The sequence below is a fragment of the Pteronotus mesoamericanus genome, unplaced genomic scaffold (assembly GCF_021234165.1).
Source record: "Pteronotus mesoamericanus isolate MK-2021 breed Mesoamerican mustached bat unplaced genomic scaffold, CSHL_Meso_final contig_74, whole genome shotgun sequence".
Classification (NCBI taxonomy): domain Eukaryota; kingdom Metazoa; phylum Chordata; class Mammalia; order Chiroptera; family Mormoopidae; genus Pteronotus; species Pteronotus mesoamericanus.
In genome coordinates this window covers 17,446,425-17,458,787 of record NW_026555247.1, presented here as the reverse complement: position 1 = coordinate 17,458,787, position 12,363 = coordinate 17,446,425, and the positions used below count along the sequence as shown (strand labels likewise).

Here is a 12,363-nt window from a genome sequence, read left to right as displayed (position 1 = left end):
TTGTGCGTCTCTTGGACCCAAGCCCCATTGACTTTCAGAGCTAAGTGTTTTGGGGGATCCATGTCTCAGGTGGAAATCTTAAAACTTAGGGTGTCAGATGTGGGATCTGACCTCCATGCTTCTCGGGAAGAATCTAGGTGTCGTTAGTTCCCCTGCAGTTGCCCACCCCACCAAGGGTGGGTTTTGTGGCACGTTTGTGTTCAGCCTTTCCTGCCTATTTCAAAGTGAGTTTTTTCTTGTTTGCCTGATGTGTAGGGATCATTCAGCTAGTTTCTGGATTTCTTTCAAAGGGAATTGTTCAGTATGTAGCTGTAGATTTGGGTGCGTATGGGAGGAAGTGAGTTGAGGAACCTCCTATGTTGCTATTTTGACCTGGAACTCTCTAAGTTTTGTAGATAATTGTCACAGTCTTCCCTTTTGGGGCATCTGAACCACGGTAGTGTCCCCAGCTGCTTTGAGGCATAGTTCTGTGCTCTCTTCTCCAGCCCTGACCTGACAGCTGCTTTGTGATTCCAGAAAAATAACTGTGTGCTGCCTGAGGATGTGAAGAATTTTTACCTGATGACCAATGGCTTCCAGATGACATGGAGCGTGAAGCTGGACAGTGAGTCAGCCCCTTGCTGTAGGGGAACATCTCCCTGCCTGAGAGGTTAGATGAAACAACTCCGAGGGCCTTCACGACTTCTGCGTCTTTGAATCTGGACAATTTCCACGGGTTCTTTGAAAGTGCAACATCCAGAAACTGACCAAAGCTAAAATATGCTGTCATTTCTTCATCCCCAAACCCCATGCCAGAGTCCAGCGAGCACTTCACTGTAAGCTTTTCCTGTTGAAATGAGGTGGAGGAAAAAGTAATCACTGCACAAAAACCCTGAGCCACCTCACATTTAAAGCCTCTGCAGACTCCACCTCAGAGCAGTCTCCTCAGGTGACTGCCGTGACAGCCACTGGTGGTCATAATAGTGGCTCCTCCCATCATTCCCCACACAGTGGAGACCTCAGGGCTCTGGCCCTCAGACCAGAGCCTTTTCTACTCGCCTGTGTCTCTTCAGCCTAAGTCACCAACCGCCGCAGCATTAAATGTGTCTAGGCCAGACTTTGTGTTGCAGATGTGGGAACTCATGCAGCTCATCAGAGATTTAGGTTCTACATAGACATACATGAAAGGCAGTCCTGCACATTTAGGTGAAGACTCCAGTAAAATTTCATAGGCTAGGAAATCTTGATTTCGCCACTGGAGTCCAGCCCATTCTTGGCACAGACTTCCCTGTCCCCAGGGGGCCTCTTTATTGCCTCCAGATTCCAACCACATCCCCAGGTCTACTTTGGTCCTTGGGAAGCACCCTAGACTCCCCATGCAGAGACGTCTATTGCATAGTACAATAAATCTGCAGAACCAGTTTCTCTCCTTCAGTGCCTTTGCCCCCTGAGTTTCCCTTTCTTGGTGATTTCCAAAGCCTTCCTTTTTCTCTCTCACAGGTGAGCAGGGGCACTTTTTATAGCTCACTACTGAGCATTTAACGTGACCTTTCAGCTTAAAATACTTTCCTTCAATGTCCTATGAACCGTTCTTGGCACCAGTATCAGAGCTCTCCTATGTAGCATGGCCATGGGCTTTGGAGTTGAGCACAGCAGAGAAAGGGGACAAAATCTAGACTGAGCATCAGAATCTCCCTTGCCCATGGCATGGAGATAGGTTAGCTGCTCCACAAGCCTGCTCAGAATAGAAACGTTCCATGAAGCTTTTATGAATAAGTCCCTCTTCATTATTACTATGCCTTCTCTAATTTAGTCCTCCCAGCTCTTCTGCCTATCCTTATTGTCCCCATTACCATACCTATTTTTTTTTTTTTACTGGATAGCTAAAGTCAAGGACAGAAAAGCCAGCCGAGGCAGCATCTAATGTTTACCTCTTTAGTGGTATTTTCTTCTTGGACATTCCATAGTCTGTACGTCAGCTGCTTTATTGCCTCAGCCATTCCAGTTTTTTAGCAGTCACATGTCTTAAGTCTTTGTGTGCCATCCTGTGTCCAGTATCCTATATTACAAAGATTCTATATAACAGAGAAGGAAAATATGTGGTTTGTGTATTTCTTATTTACACCTTAGTCACAGAAGACTGGAACCAAGCAAGAAGCTTGCTAAGTCTTCTCCATTGAATAAGGAAAAATGAATTAGAGGTGAGATAGTTTCCATTGTGGAAGCGTATAACAAGAAGAGTAGAAAAAAAGGTGAGGTATATAATCAAAGCTGTTAATCCTTTGAAAAGTACATGTAACTCTTAATGCAAGGGAAAGAAGGAGCTAAAACATTTTTAAGTCCTTTGTTCTTTAAACAGGACTTCTACCCCAGTTCCTTTTGCATATTCCCTTTTTAAATTTTCTTCAATACTCTGCCCTGATACATGCCATGGGGACTCTTCACCTGTGGGCCCAGTTGCTTTTGTGCATAAAAGGCTGACGCTTTAGAGCATATAGTTCATTGATTCTCTTCTTTCCGTTTTCTATCAGATTCCTCAGCCCTAGGACCAAACAACAGGCAGGCTTACGTTACTTAAGCAGAAGTCCTATTGATAACCATGGTAACTAGGCTGTTACTCCATGTAATTCTTTTTAATTTTCCCGTAGATCACACCATTCCACTGGGCAGCATGGAAATTAACAGTATCACAAAACTGACTCAACTCAACCAGTCTTCCATGTACTCACTTCCTAACGCACCAACTCTGGCTGATCTCGAGGATGATACACAAGAAGGTACCTGGGGGAACTTCCGCTCTGAATTAGAAATCAGCCTTCTTGTTTCCCTTTATAATGTTGAAAACCATGGGAAGATGTGGCATCGTAATATATTCCCCCAACCCCTTCCCAGCTGTGGCTTCTCAGGACCATGGGAGTAAGATAAAAACAGCCTGTGTCAAAGGAAAGTTCCATAAGGAAATGCCAGGGTTGGGATCTTTGTTTTGTTCTAGCACACACTTCAGTGTCCAGCACATTGTAGATACTTAATGAACACTTGGTAAATGAATGAATGTTACAGATTACACTTCACTCAGCATTTCAGTATCAAGAGGTTGCTGGGACCATGGCAGTCTAAATGCAGTGCCCTTCCTCCCTCCAAGCTCTTTGCCACTTTTGACTGAAATAGCTCATAATTCAAATGGCTATGAAAAGCTTTGAGGAAGTATGAGAAGTGAGGGCTTCGTCAGTCAGGATAGTGTTTGGTTGCATATAACAGAAACCCAGTTACAGAGCCTAAACTAAATAGATTATTCTTTTTTAATGACAAGAACTCTGGAACTAGGTTATGATAAAGTTTCCCTTTGGCTTCCTGGTGCACCAGCCTTTGGGTATGGTTTTCATCTTCCTGGGTGAGAATTGTGGGCTCTGCCTCCAACCTTCAAGTCTATATTCCAGGCAGGAGAAAGAGTAAAGGGCCAAAAACAAAACAAACTTTTTTTTTGACAGAGTCCCTTCTTAATTAGGAAAGCAATAATTCTCTCACAAGCCACTCCCAATAGCAATTGGTTAGAACAAAGTCAAAAGCTTACTACCTATCACTGCAAGGGAATATGAGGAGGTATGTTTAGCTGTGCAGTATTGATTGCCTTCTCAAGCAGAACTGGGATTTAAATGGGAGAGAGAAAGAATGAGAGAGAGAATGAGAATGAAAATATGAATGATTGTTGAGTAGGCAACTAGCATCTCCAGTACTAAGACCTTGGGGTGCATTGAAGTCTTGGTCAACAAAACTGGCGCAAGGCTTTCTTCTTTAACTGGACATGCTGTTGGACAATAATATTGAGATAGGAGGAGTCCAGCAGCTAAGATTGGAAAGGGATGGACCCTGGGAAAAACGTGTTAGAGATGTGTAGAAGTCTCTAAGGTGGGGAAAAAGTCACATTGACCTCATCTGCATGTGCCGGGGCCTGCTAACCTCTCGAAGACAAGGTGGTTAAATGAGCGGACTGGATCTTCCTGTCCATGGGGCTGGAAGAATAGAGGTAGACTAGACACAAGAGAGGATTTCAAGGGGCTTCCGCAAAGGACTGAGCTGCAGTAGTGACCACATTGTCCTACATATTCATGGGCATAATAACCACTTGGCCTTTTGGTACCTGGGTTTATGCTTTTTAGGATAGTCCAACAGCTATGCCTAAGTCGCATTAAACCCAAGGAGAAAAACAATGACTTTTCTCAGGGGACTCAGCATTAGGAAACAATAAGGAAGAAATATTAGAGTACACAACCAAGGAAGTAACTGCTAAAGGACATGGATGAAAACCTAAATAAAAAGAGAAATAAGAACGCTTAAGAACACTTAAGACAGAACAAAGAGTTCCTATAGAAAAAAACAGATTTTTCAATTAAACAACTGACTAAATGAATTGACGACTATGAACATTGAGACCTGCGTTGTCTGAAAAACAAAGTGCAAGAAATACCTAAAAGCACAGACGAATAAATTTAAAAGGGGAAATTATGAGCAATAAAGTAGTAAGGTAAGAGAAATAGAAGATAGGTTCAGGAGACCGTCTTTTGGAATTTTAGGTGCTTGAGAAAAAGAATAGATGGAAAGGCAATAAATGAACACTCATAAGAGAAAGTTTCTCTGAAGATTGGAGTACTCCTAGACCCAAATTGAACAGATGAGAAAAAACAAACACTTAGGCGTTACATCATATGGAAAAAAATTACATGCTTCTAAGTGAAAATAACAAATTACTTGCAAAAGAATAATAATCAGATTTCTCACCTGCAACAGTGGAAACTAGAAGATAGTAAAAAATCACACACAGGTTATTGATAGAGAAGTGAAAATCAAGAGTTCAGAATACACAGACCAAACACACCTCTCAGGTTATAAGGCTTATTAAAAAGTGTTAACTTAAAGAACATAAATATTTGAACCAAAAGACAAATGAAACTGGATGGAGATCTCAAGATGTGGATACAGAAAGAGGAAAGGAAACAAGGGATTATTACATCTCCTCTGAAAGAGAAAGTATATATGTATGTGTGTATTTAAAATTAAATCACATTCTGGTCAAGATGGCAGAGTAGATAAAAGCTGTGCTCACCTCCTCCCACAACCACATCAGAACTGCAACTAAATTATAGAACAACCATGGTTAGAACCAACTCAAGACTAGCTGAACAGAAGTCCTGTAACTAAGGATATAAAGAGGCAGCCATGGCGAGACTGGGGCAGGGATGTGGAGCAGGCACGTCCCACACCCACAGTGTGGTGATTAAGAATCAGGAGGGATATCTCGGTTGCCTGAAGAACGAGTGGTCACAGCCAGACCTCAGGCTCCCCAGCCCAGGAACCCAGTGTGATGAAGAGAGGTCCCCATAACATCTGGCTGTGAAAACCAAGGAAAATTATCTCTAAGTGAGACAAAGTCCTGCCGGAGACATAGGCCCTCCTTTTGAGGGGCCACAGATGGACTTCCTTGCTCACAAACTCACTCACTCTAAGCTCCAGCACAGGGGCAGCATCTTGGAAAACACCAGAGACCTAGGGGGACTAAACTGACCAGCTTCAGGGCAAAAACCTGAAGGGCAGGGTTTGGCCGCTCTCTCCTGGGATGGAAGTGCTGACGAGCACCATCATCCCTTTGCTGAGCCGTCCCCCCAGTCAGCAGGGCACAAGTGGGCACTAAGTGTGTGCTCCCCATTACCCTGCTAACACTGTTCGCCCTGCCCTGCTGATTCCCTAAGATCCCATCCCACCCACCTCATGAGCCCTGCCAAAGCCACTTCCAGGGGCTTTTCTGCAGGAGCCACCTGAATGGGTTCATGCTGCAGATGTTCCTAAAACCTCTCAAGGTTCCACAAACCCCAAACTAGCAGCAGCTGTCCTCAGCATGCCCCGTACAGGAGGGCCCTGTACCTCTTGCTAAACAGCTCCAAGCCCGGCACAAATGGCGACCCATCTCACCTTGCATTGTAACTCCCATCAGGTGTCCCAAACCTGGCATAAGGAGCAGCCGGTCTTGCCTTAGAACATAGCTGCAACTAAGCAGCCACAAGCTTGGCACATGTGGAGGTTATGCAAGGTGTACATAGCGGGGAACAGGAATCTTAGAGTCCTGCGTATCACACTTGGTTAGGGAAATAATGGTATTGTTTTCAAAAAAGTAGAGTCATGTGTATCAAGTCATGCAGCAAACAAACAAAAAGGAAGATAACCACTAAAGGAATTTTAAACACCACACTAAAAATTGCTAATTTAATAAGGAGAATGTTAAATTGCATGAGTAAAAATAAGAAAAAGGGAAAAAGAAGACACGACATTATAAAATAAAGCATTAAGAGAAATAAAACAGTGCGATCATTATATTAAACATGCAGGGATTGACTTTCTCTTTCGAAAAACAAAGACTGTCAGATTGATCCGTGCTGAAGCCGATAAAGAGCCTTCCTCTTCTGTGATGGCGGTAGGTGACTCAGAGTGGCCCTCCTGCTGAAAGCCACTGAGCTGTCAGGGCAAAGCATAAAGACCATCTTCCCGAAAGCATCAAAGAGCTAACAAGGTGATAAGGTTGTAGATCAACATCCAGAAGGAAGTAGAAGTCCAGGGAAGAGACCCAACATGTGGGGTTTCTTTTGCCTGGGGTACATCGTCCTTTTCAAAAGAAACAATGAGGCTGCTGAAAAGCTGAGAATATGGTCCGTATGTGGGATGAGGGGAGTAAAGTGGAGTCTAAGAACTACAAAAGATGGCACCCATAAAACCACTGTCCTGTGGGTTGGCATCTACCCTCGAGGACAGAATGAGCCAGAAATAACCACTCTTCATGTGGACTGAAGTTCAAGAATAAGTCATCTGTGTGTCCCAGAAAATGCTAAATCCCCAAATCAGAGTAAATTGATTCCAGATTACTAGCCTCCTCAGGGGCCTGGCAGAAAGGAACAGAAGCTCATTCTAGAGAAATGTTCTAAAATTGGTAGTGTTCGTGGTTACACAACCCTGTACATATACTAAAAACCACTGAATTGCACACTTTAAATGAGTGAATGTATGGTAGGTGAATTATATCTCAGTATAAAGCTCTTCTATTGAAAGAAAATTCTAAGAGGAAGAGAGCATTATTCTAGACCTCAAATTGTTTTTATAAATGATTTTTAAAAAAATAATTTCTACTAACTAACCAGGCACATGAAAAAACACACCATGAATAAGAACAAATAACAGATTCACTGGTACTCTCCCAAGGGTGAAGTTACTAGGTACAGACTGTAAAATAATAAGCTAATGGAGATAAAACCAAAAACCAAACATTTTATTGAGGAACTAAAAACAGTGACATTGCAGATTTTTGAAAAGTCAAATATTGACCTTCTGCTTTTGATCATGGTGGTCTGCCTTTTATCAGATCAAGACTTCTGCCAATAATAACTCTAAACTCTGGGAAAAAAATTTATAACAATTAGCTAGAAGGTCTGCAAAGTAACCAAAAACAAACAGAAACTGGAGTGGCATCTAGAAATGGCAAAAGGGAATGACACTGAATGAGTTTCCTGGGTTTTTTTTTAAACTTTACACCTAAGGGCAGACCTCAGTCAGGCCTGCTAAAACCTGGTGGGACCCTACAGTGTGGACTTTTGATTTCATCGACGATGGAGTAACAGACACTAGATATATCCTCCAACCTGCAACAACATAGAAACAGACAAAATGTATGAAACAGTGGGTTTCAGGACACTGACCATCAGGCAACAGAGGACAATGAGCTGAGAGATGAGAAACAAAGGAGGTGAACCCCAGCTCCTTCCCTGCGTTTCCTGTCTAGCATAGTGAGGGGAACCTAAGCAGAACTGACCACACTCCGTGGACTGAGAAGGCAAAGCCAAGAGCCTAGCCGGAGGAAGGCTGCAGCTCGGGCTCACGGACTGAGTAACAGAGAGAAGACATTTTTGGTTTCCCAGTGCATATAAAAGTTAGGTTTATAGTGTACTATAGTCTATTAAGTGTACAGTAGCATTATATACAAAAAAATGTACATACCTTAATTACAAAATACATTATTCCTAAAAAATGTTAACTATCACCTGAGCCTTCAATAAGTCTTAAACTTTTTTGCTGGTGGAAGGTCTTACCTTCAATTTGTAAAAAATGCACCTATCTGTGAAGCGCAGTAAAGCGAAGCCCAATAAAACGAGTTATGCTCTAATGAAACACCAGAACATAAAGGTATGTCCTGAGATGATTATTGTACCATTCATAGCAGAATAATGATAGGTGAATGCCTATCAGCAGGGTGTGGTGGGATAAATTAGGGTGCACCCACTCTCACAGACTATCCAGGCAGCCATTAAAAAGAATGAATTTTAGTTACACCAGATGAGGTTTTCCACATGGCATTGTTGCAAGATTCAGATATAACGTGTGTGATATGACATTTTTATACATCAAGCAATCTTGACAAAATTTAAGTATCTACCTAAGATCATATGAGATCAAGAAAAATATAAAGGCATAACTTCTAGAGGAGGGAAAAGTCAAGGTAAAAAAAATTTTTTTAATTAGAAATTAAATATTTATGCATTTATATAGAACTTATGGGTATATGTAGGTATATGTATATAACTCAAAAATACTATTTTTATATTCTTTGTTTTATCCAGTTTCTCCAAGGTTTGTAAACTCTCTCCACCCCAGTTACTAATAGTAATCTTTACTGTATATTAGCTGCAATGAAAGAAGCAGGAGAGATGGTTTCTGATGCTTGCATTTCTAAGAATGTACCTTTTTTCTGTTACTCCATGGTATTTGGTTTCTAGGTGGGTATTTCTAACTTGAGCCAGACTTAGTAGTAATCGTAACATAGTTAAAGATACCATTATAATTAAATATTTTATTTTAGACTGAGGAAAGGGGATTCTAATCAAAAGATCATAAAATGCTATAAATAAGGGGGAAGCAGTTATCTAGGAAACAGAAAAAAGTTATGTCAACATCAGGTCATTCCAATTACTCTGCCGTTACATAGTCCTGTTCCCGAGAAGTTCAGTTTGTTTCCCTCAAGCCACCTTTGCCAGATTCTAGACCCTGTCTGTTGGCGATAGGGAGCCCAGACAAAAGGCCTGGACCCTGGGTGAGGGCCAGGGCACTTAGAGTGTAGAATTCATTTGTCCTACATTTGAAAATAATTTTTAAAAATATGTCTGAGAAAAGGTTTTTTGCCTTGTTTTGTTTTTTTGTTTGTTTTTTAATCCTAGCTAAGCTGGATGAGTAAGTATATGTTTGCATTGAACATGTTTAAACATCACCATTACCTTCTGGGTTTGCAGCCCGTGGGAACCAGCCAGAGAAACCTCACTTTGACTCTCGCAGTGTGATATTTGAGCTGGATCCTTGCAATGGGAATGGGAAGGTTTGCCTTGTCTACAAAAAAGGGAAGCCAGGTAGGAATCATTGACAAGCATGGTCTGTGGGTTGGTACAGCCTTGGCCGACTTGCTCTCCAGCCATCACACAAAAGGCCTACTCCTCCCTGGCCTCCTGAGACACCACCAGGTCTCTCGGAGATGCCAAGACCTCTCTGAGCGTCCCCCTAGGCCAAAACGAGTCTTTTTAAGCTATCGTGATTTGTGAGTTATTGCAAAATAATGGGGTTAGGATAATAAGTGAATAAGAACTAAAAGAAATTGTCATTCTGTTCGTAACTTCTGCAGCGGGCTCATGCATTAGGAAAGCATCCAGGACAAATATTATCTTTCTTCAAACCTCTTTATGTAGGCCAATTAACAACAATAAAAACTTTTATTACTAAAGGCTCTGGCCCCCTGAGCAGTGGCCACCACCTGGCCCCCTATCAGCAAAAGCAGGCCCTGGCCTAGGGACGATGAAACCACAAGGCTGGGCAATGCCCAGCCTCCTCCAGGCAGCTCTCCGCCTGGCAGGCATGAGAGGATACACCCGGATTTACCTTACCTCGGGGGAAAGAGAGATGGTCTTCAGCTGGAGGAGTCTTTGTGAAATAGCCTCTGAGCTGCATCTTGAGTTATGGGTAGGAATGAGACATGGGGTGGGGCTAAAGGGTGTGGTGGAGTGAAGGGCCATCCAAGCTAAGAGACAGGAGTAAAAGCCATGTAAGAAAGAGCAACTGATTTGAGGGGAAACGACAAGTAATTCCAATTCACAGGACCCCCATGGTTCATCTTGTGGACAGAGGTGATAAAGCCAGAAGGCCTGTTGTTTCCTGTCCAGGTGAAGGTTTGAAAGCCAGGTGAGGGGGTGTGCACCCAGTTTAGAAGTGAGTAGGGACCTGAGGATGTTCAGGAGAATGGCAGGATTCAGATGCAAATATATGCGAGCACAAGCAATTTGGGAAGAGGAAGAGACTGGAGAATGGAGGCCAGTTAGGGAAATGCTGCAGCCTTCAAACGGGAGATGAACTAGGGGAGGCCTATCAGGGGTGAGAGTGGGAGGTCAGAAGCAAGTGTGAGGCGGGACCTGGAACAGTCGTGCCTGCTTCAGCCCAACCAGGACTTCACACCTCGGCACAGGCAGGATTCCCAGGAGAGGCGGCAGGTCGGGACTCCTCCAGGGTGGCCTCTCACCGCACTTCCAACCCTGACCCCTTCAGAAAGCCAGAGCCATTCCCTCCAGGAAAGCTTTCCCCTCCATCAGGAAAGCTGAGACCACTGTATGAACCCACTAGGGGAGGAGCAATACCGTCTCCCTGCCGGAAAGGAGTGCTGCTTAGATAGCTTGATGCACAAAGGGCAAAAGCCCAGCAGGTAGGTCAGTGGGTTTATCAGAATTTGTAAAAGAATAAAGAAACCAACAGCAGCCGCTGGAGAATGGGACTAGGAGATGGGAGGGAAAAAAAGGAAACTTTTACTTATATTTTACCATCCCTTCTACTATTTGAATTTTTAAAACCATGAGTATATATTAACTTTACAGATAAAAGGAAAAAATGTAAGCCATCCCTTCATTTATTTCCTTTGCAATTTCAGCATTAGCGAAAGACACTGAGATCTGGTTCCTGGACAGAGCATTGTACTGGCATTTTCTCACAGATACCTTCACCGCCTACTACCGCCTGCTCATCACACACCTGGGCCTGCCGCAGTGGCAGTATGCCTTCACCAACTATGGCGTTAGCCCGCAGGCCAAGGTAAGGGCCACCTGTCATCTCGAACTGTGGAATGTATCGGAATCTTCTGAGGAAACACCTGAACTGCAGATTCCCAGCTTTCCCATCTGATTCAGGAGATTTGGGAGGGAACCCCGAGACCTGCATTTTCAATAAGCAAGGCAGGTGATTCCAGTCTCACTGTATATGATCTAGTTAAGTGGTTCCCAAACTTGGCTGTGCCTCAGAATTACCTGGGGAGTTTTTCCTAATTAAATTTGTCAGGGCCTTAGTCTGATTGTGTAATAAGCAGTACAAGGGCACAGGAATGGTGTAAAGTCCGCTGCTTACTTCCCCGTTCTCCCGCCTCCCAGTGCGCTTCCCCATAGGCAGCCACTGCTGAGAACTTCTCATGTGCCTGCACCAAGATACTCTGTTGCATATGAGTTTTGGTTCCATTTTTCTAAATCATAAGTGCGATATACTATTCACTTTGTTGTGCACCTTCTTTTCATTTAACACCTCATCTTGGAACTCACTCCCTATCATACAGAGAGAGCTGTCCTTTTTAATAACACAGAGTATTCCAGAGTATGGATGTGCCTCATCTATATTACAGACCCTGTCACACCTCCCTGATGGGCAGGGGCTGGCTTGAGGGAGAACAGTTAAAAGGACACTGTCGCCTGGTGATTTGGGACCTAGCATCTCAGGCTCAGGACTCACTAGATCAGAAGGAAGGAAATTTCCTCAGATTCTTACTCTTCATGCAGCATTACTTTAAAGGGTATGAGACCTCATAAAGCAATGTGTGTGTCATCACTTTGACTTGAAGTGCTAATAGATTTTTCCAACTTTTTCATTAAAACTTTCTTTTCTTCACTCTCTAGCTCTCTACCCTGTCTCACCCACTACAAAGCATAAATAAGGACATTTCTCCTTTGAATTGTGACCCTCTCTCCCATTTCTGCCTTGCAGCAATGGTTCAACATGTACAAACCCGTCACCTACAACACAAACCTGCTCTCCGAAGAGACTGACTCCTTTGTGAACAAGCTGGATCCCAGCAAAGTGTTCAAGAGCAAGAACAAGATCTTAATTCCCAAAAAGAAAGGACCCGTTCAACCAGCAGGTGGCCAGAAAGGGCCTTCAGCTCCTCCCTCCACACCTAAATCCTCCTCTGGCTCTGGAAACCCTGTCCGGAAATGAGCGCGCCCGCCTCCAGGCCCCGGCCAGCCCAGAGCGCTGACATCTTGCACACATGCCCCGGGG

General features: G+C 43.5%; 1 protein-coding gene across 2 annotated transcripts in view; it reads left to right on the top strand.

The window, feature by feature from the left end:
- The window catches only part of TPGS2 (tubulin polyglutamylase complex subunit 2), a 28,600-nt gene extending 16,237 nt beyond the window's left edge, over nucleotides 1–12,363 (top strand). For both annotated transcript variants that reach the window (XM_054583554.1, XM_054583553.1), the window contains 5 exons: nucleotides 517–604; nucleotides 2,628–2,756; nucleotides 9,300–9,413; nucleotides 10,973–11,133; nucleotides 12,070–12,363. In XM_054583554.1, the coding sequence (XP_054439529.1) occupies nucleotides 517–604; nucleotides 2,628–2,756; nucleotides 9,300–9,413; nucleotides 10,973–11,133; nucleotides 12,070–12,300 (723 nt within the window). In that variant the 3' untranslated portion in view covers nucleotides 12,301–12,363. The remainder of the gene's footprint in view (nucleotides 1–516; nucleotides 605–2,627; nucleotides 2,757–9,299; nucleotides 9,414–10,972; nucleotides 11,134–12,069) is intronic.